Here is a 24,978-nt window from a genome sequence, read left to right as displayed (position 1 = left end):
TTACTCATTTCTTTCTGTTAATATTTGGTTATACAGAATGCTTTTCATCAAGGTTATCTGAGTGGGGTCAATCCTGCAAGGTGCTGGGTGCCTTTTCTGAGATGCTGAGCACTCATCCCCCATTGTCTTGAGCAGGAATTGGGGCTGACCAGAATTTTACAAGGGGATACTCAGCATGTAGCAGGATTATGCTCCAGGTGAAATTTGTATCCACTTGTGAAATAGCCAGTATATACCTCACTCAGTCACCTGATTACATTTAAAAAGTGATTTAAAGCATGCATTAAGGTTTTGACTTTCCTTTTGCAAACAGACTGGTTGCTATACGTTAACAGTAAACGCAGTGCCATTCTTGACCAACAGGCTGACTTAATCTTGCCTTAGTTGCATTAAATGGCAGTGCCTATGACATCACTACTCACCAACCAGACAGCAGGAAGTCCTATGCAAAGGTCTTGGGGATTCATAAAGGTCTTTCTCCTGCCTGATTTGGTAAATTGTTATATCATATTCCATACCTGTCTAGAGGCCAAAGGTGTCTTTCAGGAGACTTTAGAATAGCAGAGTCTCCCATTAACATCAATGGTAATCCCTCGCAGGGTTTTTTAATGTCATCATACAGATTTTAGTCCCTCTCAGAAATCCATCTGATCACTGTGAGGATCCAGGTGGCTTGGCAGGTATGATACTCTCATTTTACAATAAGGACTAGATATGAAGGAGAGAAGAATTACTTATGCCAGCATTTACGCAAACAGCTATAGAACAGCCAATGAAAGCATTCATATGCTTTCATATGGTTACAGGCACGTAGAAAATGTTGACATAGCAAAAAGTCACCTTCTTTCCTGAAGGGTAACAAAGTTTAGGAGAAAATACCCTGACTTCAGAGTTTTTGAGGGTAATAAGGTAACACAATTAGAACTCAAATTCCTACTAGTTTTGACGCTGTATCGAATAATGTCCTGGCAAAGTTGCAAGAGTCTCTGATGGGGCTCTCCAGTATCCCTCATTTCCAGATCGAGAAGTTTTTTCAGTTTTTCAGGAGGCTGCCATTCACAAACCTAATGATGGGGGAAATGCCAGCAATTAATACATGTTGGCTGAGGTGAAGACAAATGTTATGGTAATATAATCTCACTCACCAATGGATTCTGTAATGTAATGGTTTCCAAAGTAAGAAAATTGCACTTAAAAGTGCAGCACTACTCTCAACAGCAACTCTGTAAAAATGGCCTCATGGGATCCTATTTTTATTGTGTCTCAGGGACTCCCTGCTCAAACTTGTTCTGGTTAAAAGCAAAAAGATTATTTTTCTAACTGCTGGAGCTGCAAACTCAACCTGGAATCTGGAAACCAAGATGAGTTGCTTCCGCTTCTTATATCTTTATTAGGCGTAATAAACTTGTAGACCAAATTCTGCCTTCAGCAACCCCCATGAAATCCCAGTGTCTTCAAATGCTGTTGTGCCAGGGGCATGGAGCTGGCTCATGCAGCCCACAAATGGCCAAGACCTACCTGTCCAGCACCTCTCTCAAATAGCCTCTGCAAATAAGTGCACTATGGAACCCAGACAAGTCTGTAATGCTGCCCTCCTCCAGTGGTACCATAGCCACCCTTCCTCAGGGTGGAATCCATCTCTGACACAAATGCTCCTGCAGGCTCAGCAAACTCAAGGGTAAATTTGGCCCCAAGACAAAAAAAATGGCATTTCAAAGTAATGTAGGAAACATTTTCTTGCAAATGTATATTTTAATTTAATTTAATTATGCTATTAAAAGGTTTCATGATGCACATTTTTAAATCCAGACAGCTATATTTTATTTCAAAACCTAACCACACACTAAAAGCAAGTTCAATGCCATTTATGTGCTATAAAATTCAGCTGTCTTGGAAAGCTAAAGTTTTTAATCACTCATATCTATTACAATATATTTTCAAACTGATTCCAAGGTTTTACCTTCTCTGTTACATCAGCAGCTTTCTGTATGACCTCTTCCATTATGATCTTACAGGCATCTTCTACAAATTTTTCTCCTGCTTTTGAATCTGTTATCGGGCCATTCAGAATGACACCATTCACCAAGACAGCATTCTTCGTCCTCTGGAATATTTCCTGTTTGTTACTATCAACTGTAAAAGAAATACAACTTGGTTAAAGTGATGCCTGAGCAGCTAAATCAGTGGTTCTCAACCAGAGATATATGTACCCCTGGGGGTACATCAACTCATTCAGATATTTGCCTAGGCTACATAAAAAGCTCTCCTGAAATCAGTACAAACTAAAATTTCCTAGACAATGATTTGTTTATGCTGCTTTGTATACTATGTAAGTACAATATTTATATTCTAACTGATTTATTTTATAATGATATAGTAAAAATGAAAAAGTAAGCAATTTTTCAGTATTTAGTGTGCTGTGACACTTTTGTATTTTGATGTCTGATTTTGTAAGTTTTTAAGTGAGATAAAACGTGGGGGTACACAAGACAAGTCAGACTCTTGAAAGGAGTATAGTAGTCTGAAAAGGTTGAGAGCCACTGAGTTAAATCATAAGCTGGAAAAAAGCAATCTCTCACTACTGACAACGTATTAAACTCTGTACACATAGCCCAGTGTAATTAATGAAGTCCTTAGGGAAACAGTTGCCATGGATCTTTGCATGCATTAAGAATGCAAAATTAGACCCCAGAATAGGAAGGGAACAGCTTTAAAAATAGAAATGATCTAATTTCATTAATTTTTAGATTAGACAGACAGAAGGGACCATTATGATCATCTGATCTGACCTCCTGTATAACACAGGCCATTGAACTTACCCAAAATAATTCCTAGAGCAGATCTTTTAGAAACACATCCAACCTTCATTTTAAAATGGTCAGCGACATAGAAGCCACCACAAACTTTGGTAAATTGGTCCAATGATTAAGTCCTCTCACCATTGAAAATTTACACCTTATTTGAAGTCTGAATTTGTCTAGCTTCAACTTCCAGCCATTGGATTTTTTCTGCCCATTGAAGAGCCCATTGATTGAAGAGTCATTAAATATTTGTTCCTCATATAGGTACTTATAAGTTAATCAAGTCAGCGCTTAACTCTTTCTTTGTGAAGCTAAATAGATGGAACTCTTTGAGTGTGTCCCTATAAGGCAGGTTTTCTAATCCTTTAATCATTCTCGTGGCTCTTCTCTGAACCCTCTCCAAATAATCAACATGTTTCTTGAATTGTGGGCACAGAATTGGTCATAGTATACAGAGGAAGACATAGTCCCTGCCTGAAGAGCATAAAGCCTGAAATAAAAAAAGATGCGGGAGGTGACAAGCACCTGGCTTATTAGCTCCATATTAAGCACACTAGGTTTCTTTCTCCTCTGACCTTTCCTCCACCATTCAGCCCTTTTTCTTTCCTCATGGAACAATTCCCAGCATCATTTCTAGCATCCTTATGCGCCTAACTCCCTCCCTCCCAACATCTAGCCTGATTGTTCTGACCACACCACCATTGTCCCTCTCCTTCAATTCTTCCACCAGCTCCCCCTTCTCCACTGCATCAAGTTCAAGCTTCTCGCAATTGCTGTCAAAGCCCCTCCCCAACTCTACTCCTCCTGATCTCATAATATCGCCCCACATCTGATCTGTTCTCCAATGATGCCGTATCTTGCTTGTCCACTTCTCCCACAACCATCTCAATGCTTTCTTCCCTACCACCCTATGCAATGGATGCACTTCCTGAGGTGATCCTCAAAGCCCTTGTCATCATTCCCTCATAGATTTTTCCTGAAGCCACACTGCTTTTATATCATTAGGAAACTAGCTGACTAAGGCATCTACTTACCTACTTCACTTATTTATCTCATGAGAAAAGACCAGGAGTCCAATTTTGGCTGAGATGAGCATAAAGTGGAGGGTGACACATTCAGGAGGAAATGTCAGAGAAATAGGCTGAGATGTGTGATTGAACAGACAAAGACAGGCCAGAAGTGGACAGGTAGTTCTGCGGCTATTCATGGGTGCAGAAGTGGTAGTTAAAGCCATGTGAGTGGATAAGGTTACCCATAGATAGGGAGCACAGAGTGAAGAGATGGTCTAGGACAGAGCCCTGTGGGAACTCCCATTGGAAAGTGATGGAGGGGAAGACTACCAACCAAAAGAGACACAAAGTACAACCAGAGATGTGGCAGGCGAACCCGATACTTCAATAGGGCAAAAGAGGACAACATCTCAAGCAGGAGGGAGTGGTCAGCACTATCAGAATGCACCAGGGAGGTCAAGAAAAATGAGAATGAAGTGGAGACCCTGAGATTTGAGTAGGAAGAAGTCATAAGAGACCTTGATGTGAACAGTTTTGGTGGCGTGGAGAGGACAGAAATCTGGTTTGAGGGGGACCCAAGATGAAGTTGGGGGAGAGGAACTCGGTGTAAAGATTGTAGACTGCACATTCTGTGAGTTTGAAGGTGAAGGGGAAAAAGGGATGAGGTAGTGAGAGAGACAGGCAAAGTATAGCATCTTCACCTCTCAGTACCCAGCCCTCTTCCACATGTAGGAAGCATTGAGAAAAATTCTGCCAGGTTTTCTGAGTTCGCTATCCCTTCCACTATTGACTTTACCATGAGAAGGAATGGTAGGGCATGAAGTTGATTTATGCAATGATATCCCATTATTAATCTTGACAAAATTCAATTTTTATTTTTTTTCATAATTTCAACAGATAATATTGATGTTTATTTTTAAACATTTTTCACAATGTTTATTAATTTCAATAGTCACAGTTTTGGGAAAATTAAGGGGTGTTTAATGACAGTAAACTAGAAGATTCAAAAAGTTAAAGCTTTGTCATCATTAAAACACAAATGGGCTGACATCATCACATGTCAAAATAAACAAAGTAAATATCCTTAAATCAAACTTCAGTAAGTTTGCAAGCAGCATTTTTCTTATTTTGCCTATCTACATTTTTATCAAATATATTTGTTCATCATTTTGTGTGTGTACAGTGAAATAAACGTTTACCAGCATTTACCAATTAAAAAAAAATCAATCATTCCAAGCCTGTCCATGATGCATTAGGGTAAATCATTATTCTATAGATCCCTTATGATTATTTTGTCTCCAATCATCCAGAACAAAAAGGCAAGAAAATCCAAGATCAAGTCCGTCAGTCTGGACTTGATTTTGATCTTGAATCTATATAAATCATAAGTAATTCCAGTGACATAAATCGAGAAACACTGGCTTAAAATCAGAGATATTAATTCAGCCCATTTCCTGAGGTATTTTATCATTACATATTACTGAAGGAATCTCTAGAAAAGAAAGCTCTGGCTCCACAAAGGAGCTGCTCCTACACATTGCTCCATGATCCCATCAACAGTTTGGCTCCTTAAGGAGCAGTGCTATCATTGGCTCTCTTGCTTATGCCTGTAAAATAAAAAAGTCCTCTCCAAAGTGACAATGAAACTACAGGCAAATGGCACAAAAGTGAATGCTGCAAGGGATCACATTAACTTATGTGCCAATATCCACTGGGTTACAAGAGGTGGCTGTTCACTGGTCCCATTCAGGCATGATCAAGAACTTTCTAGCCAGGATGCTGCATTATTGCCATAGAGGGGCTTGTCTAGGCTTCTGTGGAGTGGGGAAGCAAACTGTGGCAGCCCCACTCTCCCTCTTCACATTCTTTTTAACTCTCCTGTCAATTTTTAATTCTTTTTTGCTCCTATCTGCACTTCCCAGCAGAAGCAAACATGTGACCCTTTATGTTGGCCTAAATAAATGACTGCCTATTTCCAGCATGCTGCCTGACAGCATGAAGCACATTCACTTCGGATATCAGTCACAATTCACATTCCCACATGGAGGAAGCAAAAGAAATACAAAATATACCCTAGAAATACGGATGCAGTTTGTAGGTCCATAAAGAAATCCTTTCAATCCCATGACATTAACTTTCTGCAGGCACAAAGAAGCTACTCAATTTTCTTCTCATTATTAGGACAAATAAGATCAAATTCTGACCTGAAGTGGCCAGTCAGTCCTCCTATGAACTTGCCAACTTTAATGGAAGCTAGAATGTGCATCTATAAAAGTATTATTTTTACTTTTAATACTGTCTGAGGGAAGAATATGACTCTTAATTGGTAAATTTAGGTTGATAAAATGCCCTCTTGTACCAAACTTAATTAAAAAGATACATGTTCTCTTGTAGATCCAACATAGAACCTGACTAACAGGCAAGTAATATTCCATCCCTTCTTCAACTGAAAGCCACATAGGTCAATTCCCATCTTGCCTTAGAGCACACCTCAGCAGGAGCATTGTACACAATGTCCAGCTTTAAAAAGTCTGAGTTTTTTCTCTATGAAAACAAAGTTGATAGATTTCAAAAGATTTGCAGGATCTGGGTTTAGTGAGGAATGGGAAGACACCTACCTGCTCTTTGGGCACACTGAACAGGGAATTAGGGACTATTTTTGGATTTAGATTCAGTTCTCCCTTTGATGTAAGTCTGACCCCCTTAAATGTTAACAGAATTTACACACACACAGGAAAATACTGTCCCTCTCTCTTCCAGAGATGCTATGAGCGTTACATGCGGCACCATTCATTTAGATCTACAGAGCAGGGGCTGGGGCTAGGATTTGAGAAGGCCACAAAAGGGAGGCATACCACCTGTATAGCTCAGATGCCAGCTGTTGCAAAGTTTCCCCCAGATTGCTCTTTTGGGAGAACAGGATTTTCTCCAAGCAGAAAAAATGAAGTGAGGGAGGGGAGACAGTTCCTATTCTGTTCCCAGAACCTGCAGAGGTCAGCAGGGCTGATGAACAGTGGGGAAGGGGCAGGGGGGCAATTGTACTGAGGCCTCTCAGAACAATCTGTAACTGGGGTGAAAAGGGAGGAGTTGGGGCCCCAGAAAACATGATGTACCGTGGCCCAAAATTTCTCTCGACAGGCCTGGATGACAGAGGCTGTGCCAAAGCCACGAGGCTACCCTTGTGCCACTGAATCAGGCCCACCTCAGATCTCCTAGCCCAAATGGAGACATGCTGCCAGGACTTCCTCATCTTCTATTGCCCTTAGAACAACCCCTCCTGGGGCTCTGCAGAAAAGCTAGTGCAGCCTTGTTCTGCACTAACTTTCCCATGGGTTTGGTTGTAAGGTAACAGTAGGTGTTCTCCCAGCCTTGCCTTTCTGCACTGACAGGTTACCGGTCCCCAGACAGATGTTTGCAGATCCTGGGGCAGAGGATAATGCTGTGGAGACAGCTGATTCCTTCCTGCTTCTTCCTCCACCCTCACAGAAAGGATTAGACTTATGTGCAGATTGCAAGGGACATCAGCCCTTATTCAGGTAAATTCCCATTCATTTAAAAGTGAGTTTACTTGTTTAAGCACTAAGGAGGTTAGGACTTGGCCCTCAGTACATTCTTAAATTAGTCTGGAGAACAACATGCTCTCCATTTACTCAATCAATTTCTCAATAGCTTTTGGCTATAGACTTCCACTTTGGCCTCTGAGCCAAATTCTAGCTTGGAATATACCATATGGATGTGGCTTCAATGGAAATTAATAGGAACCACAAATGTTTGCACCCAAAAGCAGAATTTGGCCCTAAATATGCACATTTTCTGTGTTGGCTGGGTTTGAGTTTTGCAGACCAAAATGTGGACTTAAAGTATTGTGACTCTTACAAATATTGAAAGACTTGCTGTAAAAATTATGTTTTACTTTAAGCCCCAGCCGCTACTCTTACATGAGAATCTGAGATTTCAATTTTTAAGATTTTTATAGTAAATTGTATCCCTCGTGGTTACAGAGCAAAGCGTGAAAACGTGACCAGAATGTACCCTAGAAGTTCAAAAGTCCAGGAAAACCCCAAAACTTTTTTTTTTTAAATCTCACAATTTTTAAGCAAAACTTATGACTAGGGCCCTACCAAATTCACGGCTATGAAAAATGCGTCACAGACTGTGAAATCTAGTCTTTTGTGTGCTTTCACCCTCTACTATACAGATTTCACGGGAGAGAACAGCATTTCTCAATTTGGAAGTCCTGACTCAAAAGAGGTCATTGGGGGTCACAAGGTTATTGTAGGGGGGTTGCAGTACTGGCACCCTTACTTCTGTGATTATTTCAGAGCTGGGTGGCCGGAGAGCGGCCGCTGTTTGCCGGGTGACCACTTCTGAAGGCAGCGTCCCACCACCAGCAGTGCAGAAGGAAGGGTGGCAATACCATACCATGCCACGCCACCCTTCCTTCTGTCCTGCTGCTGGTGGCGGCTCTGTCTTCAGAGCTGGGCTCTCTGGCAGCAGCTGCTGCTCTCCAACTGCCCAGTTCTGAAGGCAGCGCTGCCGCCAATGGCGCAAAAGTAAGGGTAGCAGTGCCCCAACCCATCCTACAATAACCGTGCGACTCCCACCCCAAAATCCTTTTTTTTTTTTTTTTGGTCAGGACCCTTACAATTACACCACCATGAAATTTCATCTTTAAATGGCTGAAATCATGAAATTTACTATTTTTAAAATCCTCTGACTGTGAAATTGACCAAAATGGACTGTGAATTTAGTAGGACCTTACTTATGGCTTTTGGGGGCCCAACTCATGGTTTGTTTTTTTAAATGTTCTGGATTGGCAATACTGGACTTGGAGCAACCTTTAGTTTTCACTTTAAAATGACATGGTAGCTGGTTTAAATTGTGTGCTCTTAATACCCATTTTTCCAAGCCTCAAAACCAACAATGTCATTTTAAACTGTATGAAGACCTAAAGCTTTTAACTACACTTTTCCTTTTAGAGACTATTCCAAATATCATGGTCAAAATAGCATTACTTTATTGTGTATTTCTAGTGGGCTTTCAAAGCCCCTTCTAAACAACAGAGTTTTAAACACACACACACACACACACACACTGGGTCTAAGAAAGCCCTTTGTGTTTCATATGAAGCCCACATGCTAAAACAGCATCTTCCCCCATATGTGTCTTATGTAATAATAAGCGCATGATCTACAGATGGCGTGATAGTGACAAACTTCTTTGTTTTGCATTTTAAAAGCTGGAAGCAGTATTCTAAGCTGAGTCAGAGAGAAGGCACACAAAGTACACCAGCAGCAAGTGCAATTTCAGGTAAATGGCTCAAGGCTAGAAGCAATGCCAAAACATTAGCAAATAGAAGTGCTCTAAATCTGAGATTAAGGATTACTGACTGCTCAAGATGGCCTGTGACAAACAGAGGGCCTGATCCGGCTCCCATTCAAGGCAACTGGGGATTTAGCCATTGGCTTCTGCAGGAGCAGGATAAAGCACATGATTCTGACATTTCATTCTGAAAGTACAATGTTCTATCTCAAAAGCTTAATATTTTCAAACCAACATTCAATTTTTATTATCAATATTATTTTCCTCAAAAGAAAGCAGAAAATGTGAGCACCTAAAGTTGAAACAATACACACAAAAACAAAATACTCTTTGATGTTACCATCTTTTTCACTACGCAAGCCTTATTAACAGTTAAATATGTGATTCTGTGTTTCCATAAAATAGAAAAACCTTTGCTGCTATATTCTCACTCTGAAAAACGAAACTGGAGCCTTGTGCTTGACAAATTCTAACAGCATTTATTTGAGTAGAATAAAATGTCATGGGGAGATTTACTACTTACAGGAGACACAGAACTAGAGGGGGGATGGGTGAGAGGTTGCACTGTGAGGCACACAGCTTGTATCTAAATATAAAGCACTAAATCCTGCTCAGATTGCTCATAAAATAGTCTCATGACTAAGTGAGTAAGGAGAACGGGATTTGACCCAAAAGAGTAAATCACAAATTGTAACATTCATTTCGCTAACTTCATCTGCATTCATCCTAAATAGATTTTAATTTTAAATCTTGGATTCAACCTTTCAAAATTGTAAAAATTCTTTCTTGTATTAAATACTAATTGCTAGTACTCCCTCCAAAAGTATTCTGCATCTTTTGTATGAAGCAAATTAAAAACAAATGGACAAATTCAATTTTGAACTGTCCGCCCTCCAGTGTACACTGGTTTGTTGTTATTGTCATGCTGCACATTATAATATTAGAACTTAACCTGTGCTGTGCTATATGATCATTGTTATGTATGCCAGGGAATTCACTCGTGATATAGATTTTTTTTTAATAATTTCTTTGTAAATGTCCATGATTAAAGTAAAGCTTGTCCAATGATAAGGCAAAATATATTGTTTTGTGGTAAACCTATTTCTCAGGCCTGCTACGAAGGAACAGCTAAAGATGACAGATGAAAAGTTTGTCAGAATCCCTCATACAGTGCTTAAAGTTGCACTTGGGTGATCCACCCAGGGCACCAAAGCAGCTGTATGACACCACTCTGGCCCCATAACATTGCAAAGGAAATCCTCAAATGTTGTAGAGTTGGCATAGTGGCTCCTACACCACATCTCCTCCCTGCTGCTGGTGAAGGGGACATGGCCTGAGGAAAGAGGGCATGGACAGTCTGCACACAACAGCCCCAGGTTTGTAATAGTGCAAAGGTGAACCTTATGGTGCAGAGCCTGAGGTGCTGTAGACCTCTTTTACCACACACAAATCCCAGAGTTGGCAAGAATCCAACTTGCCCTGGATGTAGGCTAGTGCAGCCTCTGGCTACGCTAACTTGTGCCTGGCTGCAACGGTCCCTGTTCCAGTAGATGGGAATCGCTGAAGTTCAACTATGCTTTGAACAAGCCTTTTTACCCTCCCACATACCTGATTTGCCCCACATGACAGGAAGGGTTAGGAGGAGATGGCGTGGACATGGCTATGCCAGCCATATGCCACTCAAAAATTCCTCTCTGCTGGGTAATCTGTGGTCAGGCAGCTAAGGCAGCAATGTACGTGCAGACTGACACGAAGCAGCCTCATCAGGAGCCACGTCCTGCCCCTAGTTGTTTCCAGAATCCTGAACATATGCAGTCTGAGGCCTGGTCTACACTAGGCGTTTAAATCGGTTTTAGGAGCCTAAAACCGATTTAACGCCACAACCGTCCACACTAGGAGGCACCTTATATCGATTTTAATGGCTCTTTAAATCGGTTTCTGTACTCCTGCCCAACGAGAGGAGTAGCGCTAATATCGGTATTAACATATCGGAATAGGGTTAGTGTGGCCGCAATCGACGGTATTGGCCTCCGGGAGCTATCCCACAGTGCACCACTGACCGCTCTGGACAGCATTCTCAACTCGGATGCACTGGCCAGGTAAACAGGAAAAGCCCCGCGAACTTTTGAATATTTCCTGTTTGCCCAGCGTGGAGCTCCGATCAGCACGGGTGGCGATGCAGTCCGAAATCAAAATAAAAAAAAGAGCTCCCGCATGGACCATGCGGATGTGATCGCTGTAAGGGCAGGCAAATCCGTTCTATCCGTTCTATCAGCGCTCCGTTACAGAAGATGAAATTCAGAATCCTTTTTTAAAAATCTCCAGACAGACGCCATAGCAGGGACTCAGCGCACTGCAGCGTGACAAGCGTAACGGAAAGCCAAAGAATCAAATGGATGCGCATGGACTGGAGGACTGAAGCTATCCCACAGTTCCTGCAGCCTCCTAAAATTATTTGCATTCTTGGCTGAGCTCCAAATGCTTCTAGGGTCAAACACAGTGCCCGCGGGTCAGGGCATAGCTTGGCAATCTACTCACCCACCCCCCACCCACCCCCAGAAGCGAAAGGTAAAACAATCCTCTGACTCTTTACATGTCACCCTATCTTTACTGAATGCTGCAGATAGACGCGATAGTGCAGCACTCAACACCAACATCCTTGCTCCCCCCTCGTCATGGGCGGCTGATGGTACAAAATGATGGAAATCCATCCTCATCATCAGCATAAGCTGATTGTGCAAAAAGATGGAAATCCATCCTCATCATCAGCCTCAGCTGATGGTACAAAAGGACTGGTAACCGTCCTCGTCATCAGCCTATTGGCCCTAATTTTTTCTGGTGGATGGATGGTGCAATATGGCTGGTAACCATCCTCATCATAGCAACAGGGGGCTGAGCTCCATCAGCCCCCACCCTTCATGTGTAAAGAAAAGATTCAGTTGCCCCTGGACTAGCAGTGGGATGCTGGGCTTCTCTCCTACACACTGCTTAATGTCCTGTCTGGACTATCATAGCAGCTGGAGGCTGCCTTCCACTCATTTCTCACTAACAAGTCAGTGCGTCTTATTCCTGCATTCTTTATTAATTCATCACACAAGTGGGGGGACAATGCTACGGTAGCCAAGAAAGGCTGGGGGAAGAACGGAATCAACAGGTGGGGTTGTTACAGGAGCACCCCCTGTGAATAGCATACAGATAATAATTTCTGCAGGCTCTGACACAGAGCAGGTGGTTCTCTAGCACACTTGCCTATATTAGACAGCACTGATTCTATTTTTTTATACCAAAAAGGAGGGATTGACTCAGGGAGTCATTCCCAATTTTTGCTTTTGCGCCCCTGGCTGATCGGCCAGGGGCACTTATGACAGCAGCCAATGGTACAAAACGATGGAAGGTACAATATGGCTAGTAACCACTCTTGGCTTTTGCGCCCCTGGCTGATTGACCAGGGGCACTAGCAGCAAATGGTACAAAAGGACTGGTAGCCATGATCATCCTCAGTTCCAATTTATGGAAGGGTTTGGATGGTGCAATATGGCTAGTAACCATCTCTGCTGTCATGCAAAAGCAAAAGCATGCTTCTGTGTAGCGCTGCTGAATCGCCTCTGTGAGCGGCATCTAGTACACATACGGTGAGAGTCACAAACGGCAAAAAAAGCTCCATGATTGCCATGCTATGGCATCTGCCAGGGCAATCCAGGGGAAAAAGGCGCGAAATTCTTGTCTGCCGTTGCTTTCCCAGACGAAGGAGTGACTGACGACATTTACCCAGAACCACCCGCGACAATGATTTTTGCCCCATCAGGCACTGGGATCTCAACCCGGAAGTTCCAAGGGGCGGGGGAGGCTGCGGGAACTATGGGATAGCTAGGGAATAGCTACCCACAGTGCAACGCTCCAGAAATCGACGCTAGCCTCGGACCATGGACGCACACCACCGAATTAATGTGTTTAGTGTGGCCGCGCGCACTCGATTTTATAAAATCTGTTTTACAAAACCGGTTTATGCAAATTCGGAATAGTCCCGTAGTGTAGACGTACCCTTAGTGCGAGTGCTTATAAAGCATTATGCCTCTGCCCAACCAGCCTGCCCACCAAGTGCTTACTAAGCATGACAGTATCAAGCAGGACATCTTAAAAATGAAATAAAAACCACCAACCAAAAATAACCAAAAACAAAGTAGCAGGGTTCTACACTACAGCTCAGGAGTGGGTGTTAATATTTAAGAATGACATTTTGATGTTCCAGCCAAGTAATTGAAAGAGTGATTCATGCTGTTATATTTCAAATTAGGAAAAGAGGCTGAAGAAAATTGGAATTCATCTTAAATAGAAACTGAGAAATGGCAGGTGCTGAGTATGAAATAGAAATCCTAACTCCCTGACCCCAATGAGATGCAGCCTGCTTATATGTTCTCATGTTTAATATCTGCAAATGATGTAGTGAGTATAACAGACATAAAATGGTTCTTATGTAAATTAAAAATGGTCACATTAATAATGAATATTTTACTGCGTATGATATTTTCGGGTCCATAACATGTTCAAATAGCTAAAATTTGATTGGTTGTTCCAATCCATTGGTCCCAAAACAACTATAGAAATGCCCTCTGACTCCTCTGCTATTCACTGGAACATCAAGGGAAAACTGGACATAGGTCCTTTTAAATGGAGGTCTTCCCACGTGATTTTAAAAGCAATGCATGACAGCCTTTAATTTTATGCAAGTGTTATTTTTTTTTGATCATTTAAAAACATATTTAAACACCAATCTTTGCAAATTCAGCTGAGGAAGCAGTCATTTCCTAAAACAGCACACATTAACCAACACAAGTTAAAATGTAGAAGTATATAATTATCAGGAAACTTCAAATTTCTTCTCTGTGTCGTTATTTTTTATGAATTCAGTTGCAGCCAAAATAAGTCTGTTTCCTGACCCTTTTTTTTTTAATTCATTCATAGTGTACATTTGACAAAATTTCTGCTTCAACAAAGTACATCTTAACAGTGGTTGTAGTAAGATGAGGCCCTGAAACATAAACCCTTGGTATCAGAGGCCCGGTATGAGGCCTAAGGCCTGAACTAAAGTAATGGTCAAGACTTTGCTAACATAAAGCAAAATTAAGCTGTGAGCCAGAGGCAGGCCCTGCTCACAGAAGTTGGCAAGGAAAGGGCTGATGTTGCATCAACATATACCTATATAGCGTATTGGATACCAGAAGTATATAAACAGTACCAGGACACTCTGATACAGTCTGGATCTAGACTGTTCTCAGTGGTAGAAGATGACAGAACAAGGAGTAATGGTCTCAAGTTGCAGAGGGGGAGGTTTAGTTTGGATATTAGGAAAAACTTTTTCACTAGTAGGGTGGTGAAGAACTGGAATGGGTTACCTAGGGAGGTAGTGGAATCTCCTTCCTTAGAGGTTTTTAAGGTCAGGCTTGACAAAGCCCTGGCTGGGATGATTTAGTTGGGTTTGGTCCTGCTTTGAGCAGGGGGTTGGACTGGATGACCTCCTGAGGTCCCTTCCAACCCTGAGATTCTATGATTCTATGATACTGGAACATTCCACACAGATAACAAGGAACAAGTTGATCCATCCCAATGACAGGGCCAAAAGGGTAATTTGATGGATAGAGTTGTTGGTTCGAACCAACATGTACAAGGTGAGAGGCGGCACCTTACTATGTAGAGGGGTTGCACCTCAATACGTCAGGAGTGATGTGTAACTTGTTTGTACCTCTGTATAAGAATGCACCTCTGAGTGGATGTCTTTATCCAGCCTAGGGGGCAGTGGAAAGTCCCACCACTGACTGAGCTGAGTCCGTTGCCAGGGGGCACATAATCGTAGCATGTCCTGTAAAGTCTAGAGGGAACTATTACTGTGCTTCGTTTGACAATAAACCTGGCCAACGTGCCTTACTAGAGTCTGTGGTCATCGGGGGTTCTCTCGGGGTCTGCTATCTCAGCAATCTGTGCAGAACTGGGACAGCACACAGAGGGAGCACACACACGCAGCCGATTGAAGAGAGCAGAGCACCACACCAGAAGCGTCTGATGACAGTGGTGATCTTAGTCCTTACAGTAACTACATTACCTTCACAAAACTCCTCTAGGAAAGGTAAGTATATCAGCTCTACCACAGATTTCCTGGATGACCTTGGGCAAATGACTTAATCTCTCCACGTCAATACCCCACGTGTAAAATGGTGATAATATATATCTTTTTTTACCTTTACCTATAATATCTACATAGATTGTAAACTCTTGGTGGCAGGGACTCTCTCTTACTGTGTATATGTAGAGTGCGTAACCCACAATTAGGACCCAAATCTCAGTTGTGGCCACTGTATACAAATAATCATAATGGAGCTGCCTTTCTGTGCCTCTCTTCCCATTTCGAAAAATAGGAACAATGTCACACAAGCAGGTCAGTAGCAGAGCCAGGATTAGAATTCACAACTTCAGTCTTCCAACCGCATTACACCAGTAACACTGCTGGTCGGACAAGCAGGGCACAGTCATGGGTTGGGACCCCAGTTGGACTCCATAGATCTTACCCTGTATAGGGCCAGCTATGCTTTTAAGTTATTTAGCATACATGTGTGTTTTTGGCAGTACCTCTCCCAGAACTTCAAGAGGCAGGATCAATGAGTGACAGTGCGCATGAATGGCTCCCAGCCAGACCCAGACTACCCTCAAGGGAGAGAGATATTTAGGGTCATAGTAGCCTAAGTCAGGGGTCATAGTAACCTAGAGCCAGGAGTGTCATGCATGCTAAAAATCAGCAGCTGGCTGGACTGAGATCACATGGTTCAAGCCAGCTGAAAAGGGGGCCACAGCTATAGGTAGTACACAGCTCTCCTGTACTTGTGACCTACCTTTCACATTTTTCCCAGCTGCCCATGGGCAGTGAGAGTGCAGGCTTTTCTTGACCATTCTGATTGCTTCCCTTACATAATTTGTCATTTCAGGTCAGCTTCTGCATTGTACTACATGAACATCAATTATATACGATGTGTTGTTGCCAAGTTTCCTAGCTCTGTAACACCGTATGTTCGCATCAAAGACAGCAACAACACTGTATGATTGAGTAGTGCTTGATAGAAAAAGAGGTTTCAGAAGACCGACAGTGTCAATATGAAAGACACATTGAGAAACATTGGCAAGACAGCTCACATAGCTAGGGGCGGGGAAGAAGCATCAAAGGAGAGAACCATGCCTGGTAAGACCCTGCCATTTTTCAGTAGAGGGGAATCACACCTATATGAGGAAGCCCAATATTGCACAAGACTGGGCTGCTGAGATAAGGGTAGCGCACACAAACTTAGGGCAAGCAGAAGGATATTCTGAGATAGCCGAGGCATTAACAGACAGCACTTAGCAATAACTATATGGAGGGATCAGCTATCTCAATAAATAAATATTTTTTTTGCTCAGCAAGGACTACCAATACCGAGTAATTTTGATGGTGTTCAAAATATACATATGATCCCTTGATTTTCAAAAAAACCAAACAAATCTGTTTTATTGTTGCTTGCCCACATTTAGTAATTTTTTCATAATAATTAGGGCTCTCAGTTAATTGCAGTTAACTCACATGATTAACTCAAAAATTAATTGTGATAAAAATTTAATCGCAAATAATTACAGTTTTAATCACACCATTAAACAATATCAATTGAAATGTATTAAATGTTTTTGGATGTTTTCCTACATTTTCAAATATATTGATTTCAATTACAACGCAGACTACAAAGTGCACAGTGCTCACTTTATACTATTATTTTTATTACAAATATTTGCACTGTAAAAATGATAAAAGAAATAGTATTTTTCAATTCACCTCATACAAATACTGTACAGCAATCTCTTTATCGTGAAAGTGCAAATGCAGATTTTTTTTGTTACACACCTGCACTCAAAAACAAAACAATGCAAAACTTTAGCGCCTACAAGTCCACTCAGTCCTTCTTCTTGTTCAGCCAATCATTAAGACAAACAAGTTTGTTTACATTTGCAGGAAATAATGCTGCCCACTTCTTATTTACAGAATCATCAGAAAGTGAAAACAGGCATTTGAATGGGACTTTTGTAGCCGGCTTTGCAATGTATTTACATGCCAGATATGCTAAACATTCGTATGCCCCTTCATGCTTCGGCCACCATTCCAGAGGACATGCTTCCATGCTGATGATGCTCATTAACAAAATGTGTTAATTAAATTTCTGACTGAACTCTTTGGTGGAGAACTGTACATCTCTGGCTCTTTTTTACCGGCATTCTGCCATATATTTCACGTTATAGTAGTCTCAGATCATGACTCAGCACGTGTTCATTTTAAGAACAGATTTGACAAAATGCAAACAAGGTACCAATGTGAGATTTCTAAAGGTAGCTACAGCACTCAACCCAAAGTTTAAGAATCTGAAGTGTCTTCCAAAAATCTGAAAGGTATGAGGTGTGGAGCATGCTTTCAGAAGTCTTAAGAGTAACACTCCGATGCAGAAACTACAGAAGCCGAACCACCAAAAAAGAAAATCATCCTTCTGCTGGTGGCATCCGACTCAGATGATGAAAGTGAACATGCGTCAGTCTGCACTGCTTTGGGTTGTTATCAAGCAGAACCCATCATCAGCATGGACACATGTCCTCTGAAATGGTGGTTGAGGCATGAAGGGACATCTTTAGTGCATCTGGCATGTAAATATCTTGTGATGCTGGCTACAACAGTGCCATGCAGATGCCTGTTCTTACTTTCAGGTTACACTGTAAACAAGAAGTGGGCAGCATTATCTCCTGCAAATATAAACAAACTTGTTTGTCTTAATGATTGGCTGAACAAGAAATACAACTGAGTGGACTTGTAGGCTCTAAAGTTTTACATTGTTTTACTTTTGAATGCAGGGGTTTTTTGTACATAGTTCTATATTTGTAAATTCAACTTTCATGATAAAGAGATTGCACTACAGTACTTGTATTAGGTGAATTGAAAAATACTATTTGTGTTTTTCACAATGAAAATATTTGTGATAAAACACACAAAGTGAGGACTGTATACTTTGTATTCTGTGTTGTAACTGCAATCAATATATTTGAAAATGTAGAGAACATCTAAAAATATTTAAATTATATTGTATTCTATTATTGTTTAACAGTGCAATTAAAGGCGAGATTAATCACAATAAAATTTTTAATTGCACGATTAATCGCAATTATTTTTAATTGCTTGACAGCCTTAACAATAATCAAAAACATTTACTGAAAAAACAGGTAATTAGCGAAAAATGAGCCTACTCTAGGTTTGATAAGCCAGTTCCCTACTAACAAAAATTTTTAATTTTCTATAAGCATATTTTTAAATTTGGGGACACTAAAATTGTCTCTGCCCTTAAGTATCTATTTACTTCTTGTTTGGCTCTCATTACATTTTCAGAGGTGTATTCCTCTCTTCACGCGTGCATTTAACTCAGTGATGCACGTGCATTCGAAGTAGAATTAGACCCCTTTGATTCCTTATAATCACAAAATCTACCATTTTATGATCACATTCCCTCAAACTGCCTTCCACTTTCACTACCAATTCCTCCCTCTTGGTAAGAATCAAGTCTAAAATGGCTGTCACCCTGGTTACTTCCTCCATTTTCTGAAACAAAAAGTTGTCCCCAATACATTCCACAAATGTACTGGAAAGTTTCTGTTTTGCCATATTACTTTTCCAACAGATGTCTGAGTAGTTAAAAGTCCCCCATTATTATCAGGACTTGCATTTCTGGAACAAAATAGCATAAATATCCACAACACCTCATCCACGTCCTCTTCCTGATTTGGTGGTCCATGTTGTCACCCTAACTTTCCACCCCCAACCCCCCTTTATCTTTACCCAGAGACTTTCATCTGGTCTGCCTCTCACCTCCTTCGGGACCTGAGAACAAGCGTATGTTCTTGATGCATAATCCACCACCTCCTCCCTTTTTATCTTGCCTGTTCTTCCTGAACAAGCTTCCTGAAACCCTATACCAATATTCCAGTCATGAGACTTAGCCCAAGTCTCTGTGACACCAATTAAGTCATATTTTAGCTTATGTACTAATACTTCCAGTTCTTCTGGTTTATTCTCTATTCTCCTTGCATTTGTGTATAGACCTCTAAGATTCCCTCCATGTACACACATGGAGGGGGGAATCTATAAACCCCCATTATTGCTAATAAGAGATACCCATGTGCACTGAGGGCAAAAAAAAACCTAAACAGAAATATTGGCACAAGTTGACTGTGTCCAGACAATTCTTCTTAAATGGCCAATTCTTCTGCTTTACAAACAATTGCCTCCAACAACCTCTGCAGTCCGTGACTGCAAATGATCAAACAAAAAGGGTTGCTGAAAAGTTAACTTTTTTTGTTACTGCAAAGTTACAAGCAAAAATGTTTTCTATGCATATTTTGGATAAATGTTAAAAAGTTACTGGGCTACATCTGAATATTTAAAAAGTACACAAATGCAAGTCTGTGTATTTCAATTTTTCCATGCTTCTTGTTTAAACACTGTAAATGTTGATGGAAATCTAAATGCCCTTCAAATAAGAAGACAGCTTACATTAAGCAGGAAGGAATTCAGGCATATGAAATATAAATTGTCAAATAAGCAATAAGAACAGAGTTAATGTGCAATAAGATTCCCAGTGCATTATGACAATTTCTAGCTATGTAATTGACAAGATATCTTAATCAAATAAGACATTTATCATGCTTCTCAAATGTCAAGTTAAGCTATCTTACTAAACACTCTCTAAATGCTGAGAAAAATCTTTATAATTTTAATGAAGTTTGCATGTACTTATGTATAATGGCTTTATTCTATGCTATCTTGATTTTTTGCAAATATGTTTCTTTTCTTGCAAGTAAATGATAACATATGATGGCATGTCTCTCTTGTCAAATGAGATTTTAAGACAAAGATAGGGATTTATCTTTCAGTCCTTACTCTGGTCAAACTACCAGGCAACCTTAACTTCTGCTGCATTTGCTAGGTTGTACATCACACAATTATAGGTGGAAGCATCCTGCCTGAAATAGATGCTCTCTGGCTCATCTCTCCATTCTGCCAGCAGCTACAGCGCAGCTCCCCAATTGTGCACTATTCACACACAGGAGCAGCCAGCAGTTCAGAATTAAAAGGGAGCATATTGCATAATCTGTGCTCCTGTCCCCTGTTATTTTTGGCACTGATTCTATTCTGCTCTATTTGATGGGCTAGAGGGGGTTCATCTGAGACTCTTCTGAATGGGCTCTAAAGGCTGAGTCTATGAAGGAGGAGCTCAGCTTTCATGTTATTAAAAAAATATGTAAGTTTCTGGGCCGGTTCCTTGCCAAGATAGACTGGGAAAAGTTAATTGATGTGTGCACGCACACACACACAAACGTTTAGTTTTTACATACAACATGTTAGTTGAAGTCGGGGTGTATCCTAAAGAATCATTTTGCAGATCCTCCCCACAATGATTCAGTTGGCCCTGTTCATAATGGAGTCATAATTTATGGAGAAAAATTGGGCTACAACTGACAGCAAGTGGTTTGAACTTGTTTCAAAACCCATCCAAAAAAAATGCTAAGGCTGGCTCTGCTTGTTACAATTTTCATCCCCTTCTGAGAGCTTCCACTATTGCTGTGACTGCAGTAGCTGCTGCGAGAGCTCTAGATACATACCAGGGATGAACCAATGTCACCCCTGCAACTCTTTCCACTTTGAAAAGCACTGCAGTAGTGCAAAATGAGAGCCATACTACTGCTGCGCTGAGTGGGAGCCCTGTAGTCACTGCACCCCACCTCTCCTCCCACTGATGCCTGCACATGCCCTACTAGGAGTATTATGAGCTGGTACTGGAAAGGAATATGGAGCCGTTTCCTACCAGCTAGAGGAGAACTACCCATGCATCAGCCCAAAGATCAGGTCTCAAAACTCACACGTGCTACAGGAGACCTCCAGCAGTTAGGGGAGATCTGCCCACCTCAAGAACTGAAGAGGACCCATTCCCCAACGGACTACCCAGCCCATCACTAGGGGGACCCACTGCCCACCTGACTTATCCCAACTACCTAAGTCGGCAGGACAACATGCCTGCAAACCACTGCCACCAGCAGAAGTCACAGAGCCACCCACCTTGCACCACCACTGCTGTTGTGAAGAACACCTGCCAGATAGGGAAATCACTTGGAGGACCTTCAGTGAAGTAATGGGCAGAGGGACACATAGCCGGTCAAAAAGTACTATGCGAGGTGGTGGAGGGATGGAATGATCCTTGGGTATAGAGGAAAAATATTAAAGTTACAGATGCTTTTGTGAGGAGAGCACAGAAGTAGCTTACACAAGGAATGTCATGTGCACTGCTGACAAGGCCCATCATTTTAGAGGGAGCCCCTTATTTAAATTTTTATAAACACCAACACCATTGCACAGCAGAAAGAAACATGGGGGCCGCTAGCTGTGCATTTCAGTGAGTCTGACACAAATTAGTGGCCACTAAAAGTTTATCTTTAGTTTTGTCTTGATAAAGAAAATTAAAATTTGTTTGAGATCAGTAATTTTCAAGGATGCTCAGTCCCATGTGAGTCTCTCTCACAGAGTAGGATGTCTGGAATTACAGTGTATACTACAGCATATTTCACAACATACCAGAAATGTCATGTAGCTATATGACATTCATTTGACTTATGGGAATCTAAACAAAAAAAGATCATGGTTCTTAAATAATAAGAATCCAGAGCTTTCATTTAAAATATTTTATTGTTATTTTTGTTGATTTACAATTTTTCCCCACAAATAAAACGCTCAAGATTTAAACCCCAAAACAAAGTTAAAAAGTTGAGATCCTGGGAGGTGGGAATCTAGGACACAAACTCTCAACCTGTGGGTTGCAACCAGGTCTCGGGGGTCTCAGCAACCCTTACTTTATGACTAGAAGGAAGGAGGCTCCAAAACCTTTTTCCTGTTGTAATGGGGTCATGGTATGGAAAAAATTGCACTGATCTAGAATATTATTCTTAAGCTTATGGGAGGTGGAAGGTCCATCCCCAAGTACCTTTTTCTAAATTTCCAGACTAGCAATAGTTTCCCCCATTATTTTTTAATGAAGTATAAACATACTTATGTACAACAACTTTATTCTACACTATCCTATTCAATGAGCTATATTTGCAAGAAATCGAACAGAATAGAATCAGGGCCAATGGAGATTAAAAATGAATGAACAAAAGACCAAATTAATGGTAATGTCAAAAATCAAGAAACAGACTAGCCTAGTCATTAATGTTGTAGACAAACAAGTAGATAACTTCCGCTACAGAGGTTCCATCATAACATGGAATAATCTCTATGAAGAGGACATGAACAAGCAGATAGCTACTGTCAGCAGAACGTTCGTGTGTCTGAATAAAACAGTTTCAAACCTTAAATCAGTGTCCATGACAGATAAAACCAGATTATACACAATGGTCATTGTACCCACATTACTTTATGGTGGTGAACCATGGGTACTGACAAAAGCATCTGGAGCAAAAGCTGTAAACATTTGAAATGAGGTGTCTGTACTATGTCATAGATGTGACATAGCATTTCTTTGGCATTCTAGCCATCTATAGATGACTGAAAGTACAGGGCATGATTACAATCATCAAAAGGCACCAAGTAAAATGGTTTGGCCACATTGCTGGGCATAAAGGAGACAGTGGTATAACATGGTATTCAAAACCATCCAGGCAGCACCTGATTTTCAGAACAATCAGGCTCAAATGGTGGTTCAAAACAGATGTGGATGGAATCTGCTCATAAGCTTGGTCCTATCCAACCTCACCAATGGAGAAAGAAGAGGATGATGAATAGATTTTTGCACTCAAGAAACCAGTAAGTTGCACATTTCTCATTTTTGCAAGTTAGTGGTATAGCAGTAACCTAAATGTATAAATGCACCAAACTATATGCTCTTGACAGTTATCCTGTCAAACCTCATTAAAGGTACCACAATTATATGAAAAATAGGTCTCTCTCATTCCTAACGTCTATAAACTTATGTTTTAAGCTTTTTTTGTCCATTACCTATTCATTTAACAGCTCTCTTCCTTTTAATATAGCTCAGTGTACTCCTGTTATAACTTTCCAGTATAATAACTAATGCATTTATAAAATAGGTTTATTTTTATTTTCCTAAGGTACTTGCTTCAAAGAGCATCATTATGTTTCTGTGCATACTTATGTCCAGAACAGGGAGTGGGTGGAGGGGCTAAGTATTGTTCTTTAAAGAGCACTTATTTTAACAAAAATAGTGTATTACAGTATTCTATAGTACTTGTTTGAAACACTAGAACATCTTAAAGGGTTTTCGGTACATTACTGGAGCACTTTTATAAAGGGAGATTATTTATATCCTACACCCATTTATTTTGATGAGCTCCATAAATTGATGTATTCCTCCTATAGCAGGAACGTTCACATCAAGGAGACCAGCAAACCCCCTTCCACACCATTATCCAAAGGAAATTCCTCAGAACTCCCCCACTTTTCCGCCCGTGACATCCCAAAGACACCTTCACTCCAGGCACTGCCCCCCAGCTCCAAAGGCAGATGATTTTTCATTGTGGGTAGGCAGGGAAAGGTGCACTCACGCCCAGGGATATGTGCACTCAGTAGGGTTGCCAAATTTGGTTGGACATATTCCTGGAGGTTTCAACATGTGACAATCTTTAATTAAATCCAGAAACAGTGTGTGGTGGGGGACACATGGGGTCACATGTCTGTCTCTCTCCCCTCTCCCACCCCCACCCCCATTTCTGGGACCCCCAGCAGTGAGGAGGCAGTGGATCCCCCTGATGGCAGCACTCACTATATGTCTGTGCAGCACTGGGAAGGAGGAAGCAGCAGGGTGACTGGCTGTGGGCTGAGCTTACCCCTGCTACATGGGGCTACTTCTCCTTCCCTGCTGCTGGAGTCCCAGCACTTCCCACTGCCTGCTTTGCAGACCGTCCGCTGAGGCAAGTCATGGGAGCATCTTCTAGACTGGGAAGAGGACCTGCCACATGGTGCTCAGCACCAGACAGCTCAGATGAGGCCCCATCCAGCCCAAGAGCCCCAGGGAAGCAGGCTGAGGGGGAGAGGGTGAGGGGGAAAAGCAGACCCTGCAGCCGCCAATGTGCCTATCAAGGTGCTTTGGGGGCACCATATTCCCCCTTCCAACAAGAAGTGTCTTGCTAACTGAGATGCTCAAGCCTGAAGTACCATCCCACCCTGATGGTACAAGGGGGATTGTGCATCCCAGATGTGTTACCCCTTTTGTTGGTCTTGTTTTGAACTCTTGCTAAATTGACTGAGGATAGTTCTGGCAGGGAGCAATGCCTGCAAGCTCTGCAAGGGGCTGGGCAGCCAAAGACCAGGAGGAGGTAGTTGTTAGTGTATGTCAGGGGTTCTCAAACTGGGGGTCAGGACCCCTAAGGGGGTCACAAGCTGTCAGCCTCCACCCCAAACCCTGCATTGCCTCCAGCATTTATAATTGTATTAAATATATAAACAAGTGTTTTTCATTTATGGGGGTGTCACACTCAGAGGCTTGCTGTGTGAAAGGGGTCACCAGTACAATGGTTTGAGAACCACTGGTGAATATTGTCTACCTACATATTAAGTTTCAGGGTGTGAAGGCAGAGGCAACAGGTGGGGCGGTCGCATGCCCCCACAGCAGCTTCCAATTATCCCCCTCCTCAGCCACTCTCCACAGTTACATGTCCCCCAGTGCTTAATGTGTGCCCAGGCCTGAGCCCTGGCACCTCTAGCCTTGGCAGCGCACAGCCCCGGCCCCCCT

At 41.6% G+C, this 24,978-nt stretch overlaps 1 protein-coding gene across 3 annotated transcripts in view; it reads right to left on the bottom strand.

The window, feature by feature from the left end:
• Nucleotides 1-24,978, bottom strand: part of GADL1 (glutamate decarboxylase like 1) — a 139,406-nt gene that overhangs the window by 92,798 nt on the left and 21,630 nt on the right. For all 3 annotated transcript variants that reach the window (XM_045007085.1, XM_045007084.1, XM_045007087.1), the window contains exons 2-3: nt 1,961-2,133; nt 938-1,064 (exon numbers count right to left, since the gene is read on the bottom strand). In XM_045007085.1, the coding sequence (XP_044863020.1) occupies nt 938-1,064; nt 1,961-2,133 (300 nt within the window). The remainder of the gene's footprint in view (nt 1-937; nt 1,065-1,960; nt 2,134-24,978) is intronic.

This window comes from Mauremys mutica, chromosome 2 (genome assembly GCF_020497125.1).
Source record: "Mauremys mutica isolate MM-2020 ecotype Southern chromosome 2, ASM2049712v1, whole genome shotgun sequence".
Classification (NCBI taxonomy): domain Eukaryota; kingdom Metazoa; phylum Chordata; order Testudines; family Geoemydidae; genus Mauremys; species Mauremys mutica.
The sequence above is the reverse complement of the archived record's forward strand: the minus strand, read 5'-3'. Positions and strand labels throughout refer to the sequence as shown.